This window comes from Equus caballus, chromosome 1 (genome assembly GCF_041296265.1).
Source record: "Equus caballus isolate H_3958 breed thoroughbred chromosome 1, TB-T2T, whole genome shotgun sequence".
Taxonomy (NCBI): Eukaryota; Metazoa; Chordata; class Mammalia; order Perissodactyla; family Equidae; genus Equus; species Equus caballus.
Genome location: NC_091684.1, coordinates 62,667,839 through 62,689,800, shown reverse-complemented (window position 1 = coordinate 62,689,800; position 21,962 = coordinate 62,667,839). Strand labels below are relative to the sequence as shown.

The 21,962-nt window shown below is 39.4% G+C and overlaps 1 protein-coding gene across 6 annotated transcripts in view; it reads right to left on the bottom strand.

Moving 5' to 3' along the window:
* ADK (adenosine kinase) overlaps positions 1 to 21,962 on the bottom strand; it is a 523,666-nt gene that overhangs the window by 486,170 nt on the left and 15,534 nt on the right. Inside the window, exon 2 of one of the 6 annotated variants that reach the window (XM_070227663.1) lies at positions 11,786 to 11,994. The exons of 3 other annotated variants lie outside the window; for them this stretch is intronic. Coding sequence is in view for 1 of the 3 variants with exons in the window: in XM_023625373.2 (XP_023481141.1) it covers positions 320 to 333 (14 nt within the window). In the remaining 2 variants the exon portion in view is untranslated. Of the gene's footprint in view, positions 1 to 319; positions 726 to 11,785; positions 11,995 to 21,962 lie in introns of those variants that run through there. 2 more of the 6 variants (XM_070227653.1, XM_023625373.2) reach the window with 2 other exon arrangements.

The window sequence follows — 21,962 nt, the reverse complement described above, 5'->3', positions numbered from 1 at the left end:
TCACCCCTGGGGGGAGAGGTGGCTACATTTTTCATGAAAAATCCACTACACACACAAGCAAGCTTCAAACCCTGGACTCTGGGCGAGGATCACCCCAGCGGTGCGGCTACTTACAGGGCTCCGCCACATGCCACAGACCCAAAAACTTCTGAGGAAAGCAGAAATGACCAAATGAAAAGTGCAGAGAGAGCTCCAACATGAGGGGGGCTGGTGGCACTAGAAGGCTCCAGACCACCCAAGAGAAGGGGCGACAGTTCTCAGGCAGTCAGGAGGCTAAAGCCCAACAAGCGAGCACTTTAGGCTGCAACCCTCTCATTACCTGACAGACGTCATGGCTTCACCTTCCTGCCCCACGCACGAGCCCTCGCGTCCGAGTTTGTGTGTGCGCAGTGGCAGCAGGTACCACAGCGACCGCTCCTCTGCTCAGGCACTCAGCGACTAAGAGCGCGTCCTCACACACCCCGCGCGCGGGCGGCCCCCGCGGACGGGCCCGCGCACTGATTGGCCGCGTACGCAGGGGGCGGGCGCTGCGCCAGGTCCGGGGCCGGAGATGAGCCCTGGGCGTGGCGCGCCACGACTACCCGCCCGCGCGTCTCGTGCCGCCTTCCCGGCGCCGGTCTAGCTGGCTGCCTAGCTGGCCCGGTGGCCATCTTGAGTCCTGGTAACAGTGTTCCCTCCCTTCGCGAAAATTGCGGGGCAAGAGGTTGGGTGCCCGCCTCAAAAATGGCCGCCCCGACTGGCAACAGGTTCATCGGTCACGCGGCCACGGTCTACCTCGGCGTGGTCAGGTCGCGTTAAGAGGACTTGGGACGGGGACGCTATCAAGGCAATCTTCGGGGATGGGTTGAACAGCTTCCAAACCCCTCTGCAGAAGAGCAGCAGCCGCCTGGAAGCCACAGCCCGGGGAAAATCGAACACGTGGCAACACTAGCACAGTATGGTAAATTCGAACTCGCAGCCTTTAAAAGTCATTTGCTGAGTGCGATGGTCCTCCAAGGTTCTTGGACTTCAGAAGCACTTAGATCAGTTTATTTAATATGGAAGTGTCCCGGGCTCACTGTAAACTTTGTGAATCAGAATCTGTAAGGGTGAGGCCTGGACATTCGTATTTTTAACAAGTTCCCAGGTGATCCAGATACACACATAAAGTTTTAAAATCCCTGGGCTTTGGGGCCGGCCGGGTGCGCAGCGGTTAAGTGCCCGCGTTCTGCTTCGTTGGCCCGGGGTTCACCGGTTTGGATCCCGGTCGTGGACATGGCACTGCTGGGCAACCCATGCTGTGGTAGGCGTCCCACATATAAAGTAGAGGAAGATAGGCACGGATGTTAGCTCAGGGCCAGCCTTCCTCAGCAAAAGAGGAGGATTGATGGCAGATGTTAGCTCAGGGCTAATCTTCCTCAAAAAAAAAAATCTCTGGGCCAAACTAGCCCATTCATACTGATGAGGATTTTAGGCTACTTAATTTTAAAACTGCAGAGGAGAAGCAGGATGCAAGGACTGGAATTTGCTTGAGAGATATTTGCATTTGTGAAGGAGGGGGGATGGCCTTATCTCTGGAAACTCTTAATGGGGAAGGCAAGAACTTAAGTTGTTTACTCTCTGGCAACCTCATGTAACTGACCCGCCCTCAAATCCTCCTTTGTCTTTGGCTGAGGATAATATTTAAGCGGTGACTTCTGCCATTTACTCAATCCAGTTTGATTCTTATCTAAAAGTTGTGGGACACCCAAGGGCGGACCCTATCGGCACTGATAGCATTTTAACTTTTTTACATCTTCTTTCCTTTGTCTTGTAAAGAGATAACACTCACATGCCTATGCCTTAAATTTAGCCTTACTCTCCACCCATGTTTGCAGCAGAAGCGGCAGCAGCAGCTCTGACTGCCCATGGGTCCTGTCCCCATGCTATTCCACACTATTCTCTAAATAAAAGAGCACTACTGCTAGACCTTGAGAGTCCAAGAAATCTTTCTTTTGACTCCTCGGCTCACCGACCCCGCATCAATACTATCCTGCTTGCCACACTTTATTGCCAGATTACCTCACTTTTCTGAAAAGCAGCGCTCTGAAGCAAGGATCTAATGCTAGAAGAAAAAAATTGGAAGGACTCTCCTGGCCCTAATTTTACAATTTAGTGGGGTAGAGAGTTAAGAAACTGATTCTGAACCACTAATAAAAAAACAGGTAAATTAATTCCAAGTGCTGGAAGATAGAGGGAAAAATCAGTAGATGCTTTATGACCTAAATAGCTTTTATTTCCTCTATTATTCTCTGTATAGTAATATTTATATTAGACTACAACTTCCAGTGGCCTTCATTTACTGACAGTACAGGATGATGATCGGTTCCATAGGTCTGAAATCAGTTACATTAGAAACACAACCCAACATCATGTGATACTGAAATGTAGCTAATATGACCGAAAGAACTTAATTTTTAATTTAATTTTAACTAGTTTAAAATTTTAAAACCAAGGCAATGTATAATATTTTTCTATTGAACACAATTTCGTTTTTATTGGACTACATTTCCACCTTTTAACTTGAAAATTTAGCATCCCAATTGAGACACTATAAGTATATAAAATACCAGATTTTTCAAGACAGTGCAACACAATATATAAAATATCTCAGTAATAATTTTTATATTGATTACATGTTAAAATAATATTTTGCTATATTGGGTTAAATAAAATATTAAGATTAAACTATCTTTTCATTTTTTTAATGTGGCTACTAGAAATTTAAAATTATATGCATCTTGCATTATAGGTCTACTGGACAGTGCTGTTCTACTATCTAAGTTATCACTGCCCCACTGACAGAATAATAATGTTCACAAAATGAAAATAGTAGACAGATCCATTTATACAGATCTGTGGTTCCTTGCTAACCATCTAAAACATCAAATATTCCAAAAGATTTCAAGTTTCTTTCGAAAATGCTTATTTCAGCATTGTCTCTTTAATTTGGGGAATGCCTATCCAGAATGAAGCCATGGACTCATAAATCTGATGTTTTTGGTCCATGAGAAAAGTCAGTTAAAAAGAGAGCTATCCTTGGCTGATTGAGACTTGAACCAAACGTGCACAAGCAGAATTAGTCAATGGGCCGGCCCGCGGCCGAATGGTTAAGTTCGCGCACTCCACTTCAGGAGCCCAGGGTTTCACCAGTTGGAATCCTGGGCACGGACAGGGGACCGCTCATCAAGCCATGCTGAGGCGGCATCCCACATGCCACAACTAGAAGGACCCACAACTAAAAATACACAACTATGTACTGGGGGGCTTTGGGGAGAAAAAGGAAAAATAAAATCTTTAAAAAAAAAAGAATTAGTCACTTGTTCCTCTGGCTTAAACAGAACAGCAGTAATGCGAGGTCGGTGAGCCGAGGAGTCGAAAGAAAGATTTCTTGGACTCTCAAGGTCTGGCAGTTGTGCTCTTTTATTTAGAGAATGGTACAGAATAGCATGGGGACAGGACCCATGGGCAGTGAAGAGCTGTTGCTGCTGCTGCATGGGGACAGGACCCAGCGGCAGTCAGAGCTCCTGCTACTGCCCTGAGTTGAGGGTTAGGGCTAAATTTATAAGGCATGGGTACGTGACTTATTTTTACTGGAAAAAGAAAAGATGATGTAAAAAGTCATTAAATGATTTCAGTGCAGATGGGGTCTGGTTATTGTGTGGTCATATAACTTTAGATAGGAATCTGGTCATATAGATCGGCATGTAGGTGAGGATGCCCTGGGCTTCCCTGCCTGGGGCAGCCCTAATTCATACCATAAAAATCCACCGGGTCATAGAGTTCGGCATGTAGGCCAGGTCACCTTGGGCTTCTCTACCTGGGGCAGCCTTAATCCACATCAGCAGGCTAGCAATTTGAAGTGGTGGGAACGCTAATTCAACAGTTTCCCTCTTCCCCTTGTGGAAAATGTTAATAGATAACCCACATGAAGTAAAGCCAAACCAGGAATAATCCTTTTAGAAAGGATTTCAAAACCTCAATGTAACTTTTAGTATGGGTTGTAGTGTGGTGCTTCTCAAACTTTATTATGCATACACATTACTTGAGGGTTCTTGTTAAAATAAGTGTTTGCCTCCATAGGTCTCTGAGGCCAAGATTTTGCAATTCTTTATGTACCCAGATCTCGACAATTGCTTCTGGTCTATGGGCCATGCTAAGTACCAATTATAAAGGAAAATAGCAAGATTGTAAAGATAGCAAGACAGATGTGGTTTGGAACCCCTGTTGACTTCCTAATAGCTGCATGACCTTGGGCTGGTTCTTAATCTATCTGTCCCTCAGTTTACCCATTACATGTTTCTCAGGGCACTGTAAAGATTAAAACTTAACTAATTCTAGTAAAGTGTCTAATAGAGTCCTTGCCACATGGTGTGATTATTACTTTGTTGTCACATTAGTTATTACATCTCTGAGGGGCCAGCCTGGTGGCGCAGTGGTTAAGTTCACACGTTCCGCTTCGGCAGCCCGGGGTCACTGGTTCAGATCCTGGGTGCAGACCTACACACCACCTGTCAGGCCATGCTGTGGCAAGTGTCCCACATATAAAGTAGAGGAAGATGGGCACAGATGTTAGCGCAGGGCCAGTCTTCCTCAGCAAAGAAGGGGAGGATTGGCAGCGGATGTTAACTCAGGGTTAATCTTCCTCAAAAAAAAAAAGAATTATTTAAGAAAAAATATTTACATCTCTGAGAAGTATGATATGAAAGCTAATATGAACTTGGCCCTTTGAAAAATAAAATGCACTTTTGCTCATGCCTAAGATGCTTTAGTAACCCCTACTTTTGATTTTTAATAAAGTTTTCTTAAAAAACTAATTTTGGTAGGAAAACAGCTAGACTTGAAACTTTATTTTTTTAACAAATATACTAAATTCTATGTCATTAAGGGAAGATAAAGGTCTGCAATATTCAAATATTTAATCAAATTAAAGCCATATCACATTCAAAGATTTAAAAAACAACTTATTTTTCATAAGTGACACTTTGCAACTAACAATCAAAACCTTAAATGTTTTTTACTCTAGCAGTTAACACAACTTTCAAAAGTTTATTCTTTCAAAATATATTTAGGTACCAGTTCATTTCAGCAGATAGAGACACAAAAATGTTATTTCAGCAAACAAGGCTCATGTGTGATTGTTCTTTCAGAGTCAATCAGGTAGGAACAAAAAATAAAGACATGTTTTTCCAGGTAAAAAGGCAGAAGTTCTTTTTATTCACCACACCTTTCTTTCCTCAGCCTTTCTCGCTGTTTTTCTAATCTTTCCCTACCCTCTCTTCCACCCAGTCTTTACCAACACACATGTGCACAGACACAGCTACTGAGTTCTTTTGGTCAACTTTTTTTTTTTTTTTTTTGAGCAAGGTTAGCCTTGAGCTAACACCAATCCTCCTCTTTCTACTGAGGAAGATTGTCCCTGAGCTAACCTTTGTGCCCATCTTCCTCTATTTTATATGTGGGACACCTGCCACAGCACGGCTTGATAAACAGTGCTAGATCCACTCCTGGGATCTGAACCAGCAAACCGCAGGCTGCCAAAGGGGCGCGTGTTGACTTAACCGCTGTGCCACTGGGCTGGCCCCTTTTGATCAATTTTTTAAGCGTTTTATTTCAACTCTATTCTTTTCACTTTAGGGAAAAGCAGTCAATTGAAATTTTTAACATCCATTAACCTTTTTTTTTTTAAAGATTTTATTTTTTCTTTTTCTTCCCAAAGCCCCCCCAGTACATAGTTGTGTATTTTTAGTTGTGGGTCCTTCTAGTTGTGGCATGTGGGACGCCACCTCAGCATGGGCTGATGAGTGGTGCCACGTCTGTGCCCAGGATTCAAACCAGTAAAACCCTGGGCCACCGAAACGGAACATGCAAACTTAACCATTCGGCCACGGGGCTGGCCCCTATTAACCTTCTTATAATGTAAATAGTTGAATCAAGACTAGTGGGTCAGAATAGTTTGCTCTTGGGAAGATCGATAAGTAAATATTCTGTCAAGTTTATATAATCATGTGGTTAGTTGGCTGCTATAAAAGCAAATAGCCAACTCCAAATAGTTAAATGCCTCTGGATAGCATAACAAATATGTGGAGCCACTCTACTAATCTTTCCAACAAATGCTTCAAGCGCCAAAATAATAGCAAAGTTCTCTTCAAATACAGTTTGCTGTTAAAGGTGCAATAAAACAAGCACTTTCATACATTATTTGTGGGAATATAAATTTAGTACATTTCTAGAAAGCTTTTTGGCAATATGTGTCACCAATTCCACATTTTAGGCATCTATAATAAATAAAATAGAACAATGTGAACAAAGATTTGTATATACCCAGTGATTCATTTCAGCATTAATAATAGAAAAAAATTATTATATCCTAATTAACCAAAATAGGGCAATGGTAATATAAATTACAGACAAATATTATAGAGCCATTATAAAATGTTTCCACAGACTTTTTAAGGACGTAAGAAAATGCTCATGTTATAATATTATATGAAAAAAGCAAAACAAACAGACAAAAGGAATGTAGAGTATGATCTTAGCTGTTAAAAAAAAATATGCCATATATGCACAAAAAAAAGATTGGAAAGAAACACACCAAAATGTTATTATTGGTTTGTCTGGAAAGTAGAATTATGCATAATTTATACTTATTTATATTGATCTGGCTTATAAATTTCCTACCATATATTGTTGTATTAACATAAAATTTTTCTATTTATTATTAAATTTTAATTATCTTTCTGAAATGGTTTAAAAATACAAAACTTATTCCTCCTCTTTTTTAAAATTTGTATTTTTTTAAATCACAACCATCAAAACTACTCTTATTTTTAGAATTCAGCTTATTTTATAAATGTCTCATCTTTTCATGTGTAAAGATTCTTTAAGACAGAAATAACAAAAACAAAACGTCTTCATGATTTTCTTTGTTAATTTTTAATCTTAACTTGACAAAAGTTAAAAGTGTAAATACTGTAACCGCGGGCCCTCCAGGACCAGTTCAGCTGACCCTACTGCTTATCAACGGAGTGATTAATAATTGCTTTTTCAGAAAACCTGCAAAGTCACATAGCCAGGGCATGCGCAAAAGAAGAATTCATGACCTAAAATGACTGTAGAACCAAAGATCCTCCTTCCCATGGAACCCAAGGACTGGAACACGACCAGAACTTGAAAGTCAGACTCTTATCTGAAATGAAGGATCCCTCATTCAGGAAGATCCAGTGTTAAAATTCCTTCCCCACCTCATCAAAAACTCTATCATAAAAGTTTAGAACCTTATCATAAATGTTTAGAACCCTGTCATAAATGTTTAAAAGCTTACCATAAATGTTTGAAGCCTACCAATCAAAACTTGTCCCACCAGCATTTCCGCATGCCAGCCTGTTCTCCCCAACCTCTTAAATTTTGCCCCAAATCCTGAATTGGGGAGACAGATCAGAGGGCACATGCCCTCTGTTCTCCCTGCAGATAGATCTCACAGAATCAAGCTGATCTCTTGAGGCCAGACCAGTGGCATAGTAGTTAAGTTCACAGGCTCTGCTTCAGTGGCCCAGGGTTCGCCAGTTTGGATCCTGGGTGCGGACCTACACACCGCTCATCAAGCCATGCTGTGGTGGCATCCTACATACAAAGCAGAGGAAGACTGGCACAGATGTTAGTTCAGGGACAATCTTCCTCAAGCAAAAAGAGGAAGATTGGCAACAGATGTCAGCTCAGGGCCAATCATCCTCACCAAAAAAAAAAGCTGATCTCTATTCCCAAAGGCTATTGCTGTAATTAATCGGCTTGTTTATGTGCATCAGGCAGAGAACCCTGATTTTGTGCAGTAACAATACCACTTTTAGAACTTTATGTAGCCTTTAAGAGGTCAGCTGTCACCAGACTGAATGTGGAACATCTTCCCTGCATGTTACTTAAACATACATCTCCAGGGTCAAACCAATGGTGTAGTGGTTAAGTTCTCATTCTCCACTTCAGTGGCCCAGGGTTCACAGATTCAGATCCCAGGTGCAGACCTACACTCATCAAGCCACACTATGCCGATGTCCCATATACAAAAATAGAGGAAGACTGGCATGCATGTTAGCTCAGAGATAATCTTCCTCATGCAAAAAGAGGAAGATTGGCAACAGATGTTCGCTCAGGGCCAGCCAATCTTCCTCACAAAAACAAAAACAAAAAAACTCCCCATTTCATATGAATTAAAATACTAATAAAATAATATTTTTAAAGCAATGTATATTATACTCCAAAAGGAGACTTGTACCCCCTAAAATAAGTAGTATGCCATAGCGTAAACTTCAGGAGCCTGGGAATAAGAAGCTGGAAATTCTAATCCTAGACCCACCAGAAAATGTTATGCCCTTTGACCATGGGTTTCCTTATCTGAAATACAAGGGAGTTTGCTATAGGTGACATCTCAAGTCCCTTTCAGCTCTTATTGGACAACGAAAGAAAAAACATCCACTTGTGTCTCAATACAAATTGGGGTATTTTTTAAAGAGGTGATCAGTTTTAATGCTATAAAAAGCACGCAGTTTTAGTTAGCTTTCATCATGAACAAGATTATTCAAAGAAACATTGCTAAATGTATTAACTCTTTTCCCCAAAAGACATTATAAGAGGTCTACTATTTTTATTTCCTTTTAATTATCTGTAGGGTCTTATGTCACATTTCACTTTAACATTTGATAAAATAAATGGCAAGCGATAGGATATACTGGAGTATATGAAGAAGGCATTTAGTGTAAACCTAATTTAGCCTTTTTTTTTTTTCCAAAAGGGCCTGATGTGGCTGTTGAGCATGTATTGTATAACTGCTTTGAGTATTTGCTATTCCCAAAGACAAAAACAAATGTCCTTAAGATAAAGATGCAGGTTCCCCGACACTGGCATTTCCTTAAGGATAAGCATCTCTCCCTAGACTAGGAAGTGATTGCTGCGCTCACCCTGTGACCACCCAGCTGGAGAGAAACAGACCTGCTCTCTGCTGTGACCACCCAAATAGCAGACCGACTACCTGCTGTGTCCATCAGTCTCTGTGCTGACAGAGCAGTCTTGTGACTATTGTAAAAGGGACATTTCAATCATGTGTGAAACATGCCCTTTGGAGGTATGTAACCACTCTGCACACCTCACTTCTTTGGTGCCTCCCTTCCTTGGGGAAGGAAGGCCCTGGGCTATATGGTCCTCACATTTAGCTCATAGTAAACTCACCCCAATTTTCATTTATAGATTGGTTATGGATTATTTTAATCAACAAGTTACATGTTCAAACAGAATATAATCTTTAACTGGAACCTGACAATTTATTTCCCAGGAGTTTTTCAAGAATATACATTTGATTAATTGAACTTTATTTAGTAAGAATTTTTAGCAAAACCCCCTCCCAGGAACACCTACCTAATGCTTCTTTATTTTCAGTGAACTACAAATCTCTGAAATTCAAAGAAAACCTCCAATCTAAAAGTACAGGACAACAGTACGTCCCAATTTTGTATGCTGCCAAGAACATATTTTTAAACTATACAATTGAATATCACTATCATTTCACAAAAGAAAGAGCATTTTAACATAAAAATGCATGAAGGACATCACAGAATAAAGAACAGCCCTTCCCAAAGTCTGGCTGGTAATCTTATTAAGTACGTTTTCTATAGAAAAGATTTTTCTGATTTTTATTTCACCAGAGATCTGGTTTACAGTTCTTCACAAACAAGCTTTTAGGAACCATTCACTCATTAACTCATCGAATATTTACTGAGCATCTACTCTACTACTCAAGACACTAGAGATTCAGCAACAATCAAGAACATGCACTACCCTTACAGAACTTACATTCTAGTGAGGGGATATAGATGAATAATCAAATAAACAAATAAGAATATCAAATGACCATAAGTGATATGCAGACAATTAAAACCAACAGATCAAGATAGAGAAAGAGTCCTTTAGATTGGGTAGTCAGGGAAGGCCTTCAGCAGGAGAAATCTGAATGACAAGGATAGGTTTGGGGGGCGCGGAAGGCATTCCAGATAGCACTAAAATGATAACTGGAAGGCTACTGTGAAAAAAGGCTAGGGAGAGAAGAAAGGTTTGTGGTCAGAGCAAGAAGCAGATCATCTTAGCTTTTATGAGCCTAAGAAGTTTTTATTTTGTTATATAACCCTGACAGGAAGCCACTATAATTAAGTTTCAAACAGAGGAATGATATGATTTGATTTTGTTTTAAAAGATCACCCTGGTCATAGTGTAGGGAATGGACTACTGGAAGATGAAAGCAGAAGGACCAAATTAGAAGCCTATTATAGTAATACAAATGACAAATAGTAGTGGTTTGAACCATGAAGATAATGGTGGACATAGAGACAAGTAAACGGACACTTTAGAAGTAGAATGACAGGGCCTTCTGGTGGACTAGATATAGGAGATTAAGGAAAAGAAAGGAATCAAGACTAACTCCTAGATTTTGGATTAAATTGGGTAAATTTGGACTAAATTGGGTAAATGGTGCTGCTGTTTGCTGAGATAAATGGAGAAGGCAATAGAGAAGCTCAGAAGACTGGAGTTCTGGGATAAGTCAAGGATGGGGACAGAGACTTGGGAAACAGATTTTTCTTTCTAATCTTTCTTACTAGTGCCTACTGTTTCCTATTGATAGACTAAAAATAAATGTCCAGAATTGCATATGCAGTTTCATTTGAACTACACTCTAAAAGGGGAAGCATTCTACCTTGGCAGTCAGCTGCTAGCAACTGTAGGGGAGGAAGACATTTCCTCTACCCTCTCTGGGTTCTTCTGGCCAGAGAACAAATTAAATTCACATGAGACACAATAACAGGAGAAAATTAAACACAGCTTTATAACATCTATACATGGGAGAGGCTCAGGCAAACTGAGCAACTCACCAAAATGGCTGAAGCCACCACCTTAAATATCATCTTCAGCTAAAGACAAAGGAGGATGTTGGGGGTGGAAGGGGAGTCGATCTTGGGAGATTACCACACAAGTACAGTAAACAAGATGCAGATTTAAGTCCTTGCCTTTGGCATTGATAAAGATTTTCTAGAGATAAGTCTATCCCCCCTTCTTCCGGGTACAGAGAGGGAGACACCTTTAAAGACGGAGATTTCCTTTACAATGTAACTGTTTCTTAACAAAGGGTAAGTAAACTCTGCTTTTCAGAGTTGCTTTCCTGTCTGCATTTTATTAAAAGTAACCAGCCCCAAACAATCCTCATGCCAAAGAGACATATCTTGGGGTGGCAAATTCCAGGCCCCAACACAGCCAATAAGTGTATCTATATAGTAGAATAATAGGTAAAACTTACTGAGTGCTTAATATGTGCCAGACACCATGCTACTGTCTTTCAAGTACTATCCCATTTGAATTTACAACAACCCTACCAGGAGATATTTTATTATCACCATTTTACAGATGAAGAAATTGAAAAGTTCAAAGTGGTTAAATAACTTGCCCAAAGACACACATCACACAACAGAAATCCAAACTCTGATGGTCTGACTCCAGAACTGAGACTGATTACTACTATACAGTAGTCCCTCTTATGCATGGGGAAATCGTTTCAAGACCCCCAGTGGATGCCTGAAACCAAGGATAGTACTAAACCCTAGATATACTATGTTTTTCCTATACATATATGCCTATGATAAAGTTTAATTTATAAATTAGGCACAGTAAGAGATTAACAATAACTAATAATAAAATAGAACAATTATAACAATATCCTGTAATAAAAACTCACAGGAGTTATGTGAATGTGGTCTCTCTCTTTCTCAAAATATCTTACTGTACTGTACTCACTCTTCTTCTTGTGATGTGAGATGACATAATGCCCACGTGATAAGATGAGGTGAGGTAAATGATGCAGAGTCTGTGACCTAGCATTAGGCTACTACTGACCTTCTGACAAAACGTCAGAAGGAGGATCTTCTGTTCCTGGATCACAGGTAACTGAAAACACAGAAAGCAAAACCGCAGATCAGGGGGCCTTACTGTACACAGTGTCAGTAGAGTAAACCCAAGATAGTCTGACATACATCTGAGGCTTTTCTAAATATCCAAATTTAAGAAACCACTCTATGATTTCAACCCATAAGATACAATGATCCACTAATAGCTTTCTGATTAGCTGAAGCACCACATGAAATACTTTCAGAAATTGCTTCTTTTATTTCCACATATGCTTATTCACAGATTAAATATGAGCAGCCAGTGTATCTGCCATTTTTGTCTTTTTTTTTGAAGATTTTATTTCCTTTTTTCTCCCCAAAGCCACCTGGTACATAGTTGTGTAGTTTTAGTTGTGGGTCCTTCTAGTTGTGGCATGTGGGATGCCGCCTCAGCATGGCTTAACAAGCGGTGCCATGTCCACGCCCAGGATTCAAACTGGCGAAACCCTGGGCCACCAAAGCAGAGCCAGGGAACTTAACCACTCGGCCACAGGGCCAGCCCCCATTTGTGTCTTTAATTTAGCTGAGACTTCTAATTGTCAACAAGAATCACTTCTTAGACTTCTTCATATTTTAAAACTTCAACCACAATTTCATTTCTGTCAAAATCACGAGTGATTTTTGATAAATAAAAAATATATTTTTTTAACCACTCTGCAAGAATTTAGGGGCACAGAATGAGTAGCAAGTGGCCAAATTTTACTATCAGGCTAAGTAATCCCCCATCCCAGCCATTCAGCTTGTGCAAATCAAATTTAGGTTTCACTACAATTACAAATTATTTCTTATCAAGATCTTTCAAGATTTAGAAGCTGAAAGCACAGATTTCACAAAAGCTTCCAGTGTGAAAAAAAAAAAACAGTACATACATATATATATATACACATATAGTCCTTGGGTATATCCTTTTTCTAACTCCTAGTGCCTATCATTTTCTATATAAGAGTAAAAATAAATGTGGTCTCAAATGAATATGGTTTCATCCAAAAAATATCCTAAGAAATAATAATTTCTACCTGACTGTTTTACAAATGATGGAATTGATTTCTAAAGTTTTCTTTCATTCAATGTTTTTGGGTTTCTTTTTCCTCTAAGAGGGTAACCTAACAACAGGAACCACCAATCCCATAGTCTTTACTGATTAAGACTGACCTAGATTTGAAGGTCCTATCTTCACCAAGCTACATGGACAGAGGGTCATCTTCTCTCACAGTCTGTGGAACAGGAACCAGATTGACATTGGTACTCATCTGCCTAAAGACTGACCTGAATTTGGATTTCAGGGTGAAGAACCCAACACTACGGAAATAGAGTACACTGTTTTCCTGCAATGACTAGGTATTTAAAATTGAAAGACTTGGGCCAGCCCAGTGGCATAGTGGTTAAGTTCACGCACTCCACTTCTGTGACCCAGGGTTCACAGGTGTTCAGATCCTCGGCGCAGACCTAGCACCACTCATCAAGCCACACTGTAGTGGCATCCCACATAAAACAGAGGAAGATTGCCACAGATGGTAGCTCAGGGACAATCACCCTCAAGCAAAAGGAGGAAGATTAGCAACAGATGTTAGCTCAGGACCAATCTTCCTCACCAAAAAAAATTGAAAGACTTGAAGATTTACATGGTGGTGGAGGTGGCAGTGGTAGGAGTCTCCATGTTATTGGGAAACACAAGAGGGAGAGAAGTGCAAAGAGCCCACCAAAACTTGTATTTGAAAAAATGTAATTTTTGAAGTGTCTTTCCACATGTAGTACAACAAACATTCTAAGTCAACTGGAATTAAAACTACAGATACAGGGGACTGGCCCAGTGGCGCAGCAGTTAAGTTCGCACGTTCCACTTCTCAGCGGCCTGGGGTTCACTGGTTCGGATCCCAGGTGCGGACATGGCACTGCTTGACACACCATGCTGTGGTAGGCATCCCAAATATAAAGTAGAGGAAGATGGGCACGGATGTTAGCTCAGGGCTAGGCTTCCTCAGCAAAAAAAGAACGGGATTGGCAGTAGTTAGCTCAGGGCTAATCTTCCTGAAAACAAAACAAAAAAAAACCTACAGATATAAATACAATACATATACTGTATATGCTACAGCACTCCTTGGAATGTTATCAATGGAGATTACTTCACCCTGTGGTTACTTATTTTTTGTGTTTTTTTGAGGAAGATTAGCCCTGAGCTAACATCTACCACCAATCCTCCTCTTTTTGCTGAGGAAGACCGGCCGTCAGCTAACATCCGTGCCCATCTTCCTCCACGTTATATGTGGGACGCCTACCACAGCACGTCTTGATAAGCGGTGCCATGTCCTCACCCAGGATCCAAACCAGCGAACCCTGGGCCGTTGAAGTGGAACATGCGAAATTAACCACTGCACCACTGGGCCAGCCCCACCCTGTGGTTACTTAATGGGATCATGTAGTCTCAAGTGAAAATTATTAGCTTTTGGGGTGGGTTTTAATGCAGATTTCCTAATGATATATTACATATCTGCGAGAATAAGGCATGAAAGACATTAAGAACAAATTATTTGATTGCCTCAATAATTATAAAAGACATTCATCAAGAAGTGCAATGTGATGGGACTAACAATATCAGGGTTTGGTGCATGTTTATATACACATTGTATGTATATTATTCTAAAAATTATTATTTTGGTATAACTAAGTATAACTTTTATCACTTCACTAAAAGTTGAGATAAGATATTTATCCTCACAATGCCTACTTATAAGTTTAAAATACACAAGTTCTCCCATTCCCATTTTATTTTGGGGTAGGTTTTAATATTTATTTTTAAATGCTGGCGTTTAAACCCACAGAATTTCATTCTAAGCTCTTTATTTGTTTACATTCTCCTCCTTAAATACTTTGAAAGAAATCTTGACTATCATCATGTCTTCCTAAGTGGGAAAAAAACAGCCTGGGGTGGAAGAGCATTTAAGATGAATGTGGTTGATCTGAAAAACAGGACATCTGTCTGCACACAGAGGCAAAGCAGAATTACTCAGCAGCAGAGCTGGTCAACCAACCAGCTCAACCCATTCCCTGAAAGCCAGGGATTACACCCAGACACTCTTTCAAGATTTAAGATTCTAAGTAGCCAAGTGTATGACAAGATAAATCTTTTTGCTTATGTCTATAGAGATTGCTCTTAATGTTCCAGTGGGCAGATACTCTGAAATGGGCATTTCTTTAAATTCCTGTGGTTCTATCACAGAGCTCGGGCCTCCTGTGGGAAGCAGTATGTCAGTTGAAGGTACAGTATATCATAAAACCTGCATTTCACAAGAGTGGATGAATCCTTTTTTTATTGAGGTGTAATTGACACATAACATTATATTACTTTTAGGTGCACAACGTAATGATTCAATATTTGTATATACTGGAAAATGATCACCACAATAAGTCTACGTGACATCTGTCAAAACCATACATAGTTAGTAAATTTTTTTTCTTGTGATGAGAACTTTTAAGTTTTTAACAAAAACGTTTAATATTTTTATTTCTTTACTGAAGGGTGGGATGGGGGGTTGGAACAGACTTCTCACTCTTTCAGGTTTCAACAAAAACATAGCCTCAGACTGGCTGTATCCGAAGGGAGGGAATAATTAAATCCAAATGTAATTTTCAGGCATTGTAAGAAGGCAGCTCCTTTTGCACTCCAAATAGACTTTTTAGGTCATGTTAGAAAGCAAACATCCTAAGACTCATAGAAATTTTTAAACCTTAAATTATTTCTTCAAAAACATAAAACCCTCAGTATTCCATGGAAAAATAATACGTGTATTTAAATTAAACTCTGAACTTTGAAACCAATAGACAAATTTTCCAAAGTGGTGGTGGGGCAGGAGAAGACTATTACAAGTAATCATCTTTTGAAGGGCAATAAAGAATCGAAAGTTTGAATATATAATTCAGTCATGTTTCTCAAAATTATTTTACCATAATTGTGGCAGATTAAAAATGGTCACAATTTCTTGGAGACAAGAATCTATGTCCCCTCCCCTTGAATCTGGCTAGCCTATGACTCCTTTGACCAATAAGTTATAGTGGAAGTGATGCTATGCCAGATTCCAGGCTAGCCTTTAAGAGGACTGCAAGCTCCTGCCTTGGTCTATTGGAGCCCTGAGCTGCCATGTAAGAAGTCCAACTACTGAGCTGAAGAAACCACATGGAGATGCCCTCAAACCACATAGAGAGGGACAGGAGCCCAGATGAGCCAAGCTTTCCAGCCATCCTCACTAAAGCACCAAGCAAATGAGTAAAGACAACCTCCTGACCAGAACTGTTGTCAGCTAAATACCTTCAAGTGATCCTAGTCAATACCATAGCAACAGAAGAATCAACCAGCCGAGCCATGTTTGAATTCCTGACCTACAAACTCATAAGCTCTAATAAAATGGTTGTTATTTTAAGCTGCTAAATTTTGGCATAGAAAACCAAACTCACTGTGAAAAATAAATTTTGCATTGCAATCTAGTATTTCTATACATAACTGAAACAATGTTTCATAAGGCAATACTTAGCCTTACCATATTCAATGCACTGATATTTTCTATTCTATTTTCCTTTCATAAAATACCAGTTGTGCTACACCCAAATTGATTCATGATCTAGTTTGAAAAGCATTTTAGTCTATACTACTCACTTCACAGGTGCATACATAAACATATACAGAAACCTTAATAGGACCAAGGTGTCTTGATTCCTAATCCAAAACTCTTTTCCCTGTACCATGCTAACAGCCCGTAAGTATTAGGGCTCATAACAAAAAGTTTCTCACATACACACCTCAGAGTTGAATGAAAAGCTGAAAAGCTAAAGTCTGAGGTTGGAGATTATGGAGAAATCAGAAATAGCTAAGAGAAACTGAGCCTTTTCCTTTTTTATCACTTCCTTTTACCTCCCCCTTCCTGTTCACAGATCTGTATTTCCCTCCCCCTACTTGCTTTTTCCTATGGTTATCAAGCATTATGAAACTGAGGTTTTTAAGTATCGGTTGAATTTAACAAAATGTAGTCCTCTTCTTAAAAGTAGGCTAACTGAACGTTTAATCATTTCTTTAACAAGGTTGCTTTTTTACATTATTTGTATGCGGTCCAAGACTAATTGTGGCTATAGGTCATTTTTAATGAAAAAGAATTCTCATCACTCCCATCTCAGATCCGATAGAACATTTTTATAAAATTTTTAATTATTGGGGCCAGCCTGGTGGTGCAGTGGTTAAGTGTGCACGTTCCGCTTCAGCAGCCCAGGGTTCGCCACTTTGGATCCGGGGTGCAGACATGGCACCGCTTGGCAAGCCATGCTGTGGCAGGCGTCTCACATATAAAGTAGAGGAAGATGGGCAATGGATGTTAGCTCAGGGCCAGTCTTCCTCAACAAAAAGAGGAGGATTGGTGGCAGATTTTAGCTCAGGGCTAATCTTCCCCCCGCCAAAAAAAAAATTTTAATTATTAACAGTATTAAAAGATTAATAGCTTTTTAGATTACTAGAAATTTTTTCATGTATAAAATAGGAATAATTTTTGAAGCAAAGGGCTTGCTTAATTTTTTTAATCATAAAGTCATTGTTGATTCCTGTTGCTAATGTTTATATAATATCTGAATATTGCAGCTAATTACTAAAAATCTTAAAATAAGACAGATTCAGTTTGAGTCCTATCTCTGCCACTTACTAACAGTGTAATCTTATGCACATTAAAATCTCTGAACAGTAATGGTTATTTCTTATTATTATAATAATAATGCTAAAGTTATAAGATTCAAATTATTAATATCAGGGAGAAGTACAAAATTTCCAAAGTAAATTAAAACTTACTAGAAATTGTTCTCTTAACTGGAACATTTTAACTTTTAAACATTGGTTTGCCCAAGGCTTTTAATTAGAAAACACAATCTGCTCAAATTTCAAGTTCAAGTTAATCCATTTGCAAAGCATACCATTAAGTATATCCCACAAGGGAATTTTTATTCTTGTGGGGAGAGAAACTACTCATGTGTAAATAAGAGAACTTGAGAGTCAAAAATCTATACAAAGTTACTAAACACACTGCCACAGAATTTCTTTAAATAGTGTGCTTATCTAGCACACATAGAATCACTTTGACAAGTTCTCAATTTGAATCTTCATAGTGTAATATAAACAGTAAGAAATGTGAGTCAGAGTCCTGAGTGTGAAATAAGAGCTCACTACTTAGGAACTCAGCTTCTCTGGGTCTATTTCCTCAGGTCAAGACAGCTACTTGGTGGCCTTCTTGTGAGGATCAGTAAGAAAAGGTAAGTGAAAGTGCTTGATATATTCTTTAAATATGTTATTCTTATCTTAAAAAAAGAAAAAACAAAACCCTGATACTTCATTTCTTATTCCAGAGGGTAGTACAATGGGAATCTCTCATCTCAGATACTTAACAGCTTTAAGTAACTAGCTATGTTACCTAATATCATTTAACCTCTCTGAGCTTCAATTATCTCAACTGTACAATGTAAATATTAGACTCTGATTTTAAGTACCTCATCATGCACTAACAATCTAAAGAGTCTAAAACATGTTCAAAGAGTTTTCAAATATCCCATGAAAATGTGAACTACCATTTTAAAGCCACATCTGGCTGATACTGAGATTTGCTGTTGTTTTCACACCTCAACTCTATGATTTGCAGAAAACCTCAACTCCGGGAGGTCCCACCCTACCTGGGAATCTTAGCCATCTCCTCCCACCCCTGCTCCTACCCTAACCCACCATCATTCCCAAGCAGTGTTTGGAAATACCAAAGTAGCTTCTCAAGGGGTTCTCAAGGCTAGAAGAGACTTTTAAAACTTGTTTTATGAGTATATAAAAAGCAACATCTTGGCCAAAATGAAATCATTTAAAGAGCCCTGAATCTGACTTGATATCCACAGAATACTAACAAGTCTTCTGATGAATGTAGTTTATTCAAGCTTCAATCTCTGATGTGTGTGTATACGTTTTCCCACTAGTGGAAAAATATACTCCTGTTCCCTTATTTGCGCTGAATCTAGGGGAGGAATGCTATACAAATAGGGGAAGAGGAATGTTAGAGAAGGGATTCCTGTCTAATGGAGGAGGCTAGGCAAAGATAACTTAAGATCCGTCCCAATTCTAAGGATCTGTGACTCTTAAGTCTAGGAATTTATATATTTCTTTACATAGCACCCTTATGACATTCAAACACAGGGATGGATGCACCCAAAGAAGTTGAATCTATCATGTAGAGGAGAACCTATACTCCCCTCCCCCCCAAAAAAGACAAGTCTTTTGAGGGTTTTTTTGCTAAAATACTATTTTTTGATACTAAACATTTAGTACTTACTGAATTTAATAATGTAACTATATTTTATTGTAATATTTCAAATCTAAACAATTCAGTTGTATACACTGGATAAGCAAGTGCTAAGTAAAAACAACAAGACAAAGTAGAATTTGTCAGCATTCTTTAATGCAACATGCTATTCCATGCTAAAACGTAACATAATCAGTTCATCTTGAGTGCGTGAGAACAGAGACATAACCAAGGGTATAAGTCTGCATCACTTCTACAGCCTAACAGCTTTAAGCTTCAACAAAACTAAGAACTAAAATGATAACTAAGACGTCAGCTCTGTTTAGGAAAAATAATTTCCAAAAAACTCTATTTCAGGAGGAACCTAAACTTCCTCAGTCATGCCTACAAAATAAGAAAATGTTCAAATCTCTAATGTGGTTAACTTCAAAGACAACACATTTGAACTATTTATTTTTATTTATTCATTTATGTATTTATTTATTTTTGAGGAAGATTAGCTCTGAGCTAACTGCTGCCAATCCTCCTGTTTTTGCTGAGGAAGACTGGCCCTGAGCTAACATCCGTGCCCACCTTCCTCTACTTTCTATGTGGGACGCCTACCACAACATGGCTTGCCAAGCAGTGCCATGTCTGCACCTGGGATCCGAACTGTGGGACGCCTACCACAGCATGGCTTGCCATGTCCGCACCTGGGATCCAAACCAGCAAACCCCAGGTCGCCAAAGCAGAAAGTGGGCACTTAACCGTTGTGCCACCGGGCTGGCCCTGAACTGTTTATTTTTAAAGGAGATACCTTTCTTGTATTTCATCATTCTGTTGGGTCACTGAGATCTTTGTATATTCACTCTTGCAGAAAACTTATTCCTCCACCAAATAAGCAATACTACTATATTAAAAAAAGAAGAAGAAGAAGAAAGAAAACACTGAACACAGGGCCCTAATAAAATTTTACTGTTTATATAGGGGAAGTATATTTATCCTGAGGGAATTTTCCCCATGGACAAATGAAGGAAATTATTATTATAGTCAAAGCTCACTACAGTCACCAAAAAGAACAGAAATGCAACCCAGGAGTGCTTCTCTTGCCTCTCTGTTCTCCAGTATTGGATTTATTTCACACACAAACACACTCCATGTAACAAAAAAAAGGAAAGGTCCAAGAACCACGAAGTGTTTGCAAGTAAGGCTTCTCTCTATCAACTCTTATGAACAGACAAGAATTTACAGCTAATACATGAATCCATTTTGCACCACCGAGTATTATTAACATCTTTTTCTTTTTTAAAGATTGGCACCTGAGCTAACATCTGTTGCCAATCTTCTTTTTTTTTATTTTGCTTCTTCTCCCCAAAGCCCCCCGGTACGTAGTTGTATATTCTAGTTGTCAGTGCCTCTCTGGTCATGCTATGTAGGACGCTGCCTCAGCATGGCTTGATGAGTGGTGCCATGTCCATGCAAAGGATGCGAACCAGCGAAACCCCAGGCCACCGAAGCGGAGGGCGTGAACTTAACCACTCAGCCATGGGGCAGCCCCTTAAAACATCTTTGAAGAGTTAATTCATTCATTCAGCAAAAATTTAGAGCCTGTTATGCTGCAGTGAAGTAATTAGTTATGAAGCACTAAGAGATTTCCAACTAGTTTCCTTATTTTGAGTTGCAGTAGACAAGATAAAACATGCACATACTGTACATAGCAATAATGCAAAGAATGAAGTACAAACAGCCAGAGAAGGAGTCATTTCCAGGCTGGGTGATTAGGAAAGTTGTAGAGAAGACACATTATGGCTAGACCCTGAGGAATGAGGTTTTGAGTTGGGGAAGTGCTTCTTTTCATAAATATTTTCTGTATATGCTATAATGGATTTTTGTCTTGCTGAGGAAACAACACAACCTCCCTCATTCTACAAGGTCTGGGTGGAGTTGTTGATTAGAGTAGCTCACACACTCACCCATGCCCACTGGCCTGCATGGGCACACACATGTACACACACACACACACGGGATTAGAAGTGAAAATATAACCAAAGATGGCTAAAATCCCCATCTCTGATACAGTAATTGGTTCAATGGTCAGTATTTAACCCAGGCAGGACCAATCAGCATATTCTCAAAACTGATACATGCATGTGGAAAGTCTCTTCCATTGGGCTCATTGAGATTTTGGCTTGGGGTTGAGAAACGTCATCTTTCTTGTTACATTGAGATGGCCTATGTGAGAAATAAATCCAATACCAGAGCCTGACAGAGGCAAGAGATGCGCTCCTCAAATGAGTCATATTTGGCCAAACTTCCCAGTTGTCCATAATTCGGTCTCTTAGAGACTTAGAAATGGTTCTATTAGGGAGGTATCCAAGTCCAGCCTCAGCCTCTAGAAGGCAAATAGCCAAGTAACTACTTTAATATCACTTCTGATCATTTCTAATTTTGTGAGTGATCACATAGGCTACCTTCATATCTATAATCCTATATTTATTTGCAGGTAACATAGCAAAATAGTAGGGCTTACTAGTACCTAAATGCAGCTTACTGACAAAATAGTGAGACCATTAATACAGTAACCAAACTGATGTGCCTTGAGCAGGTAAGAATTTCTTACATGATAACTGCTGTACATATTTTCTTATTCTATTCTAGAGAAGATGCTGAAATCAGTATGCATGCA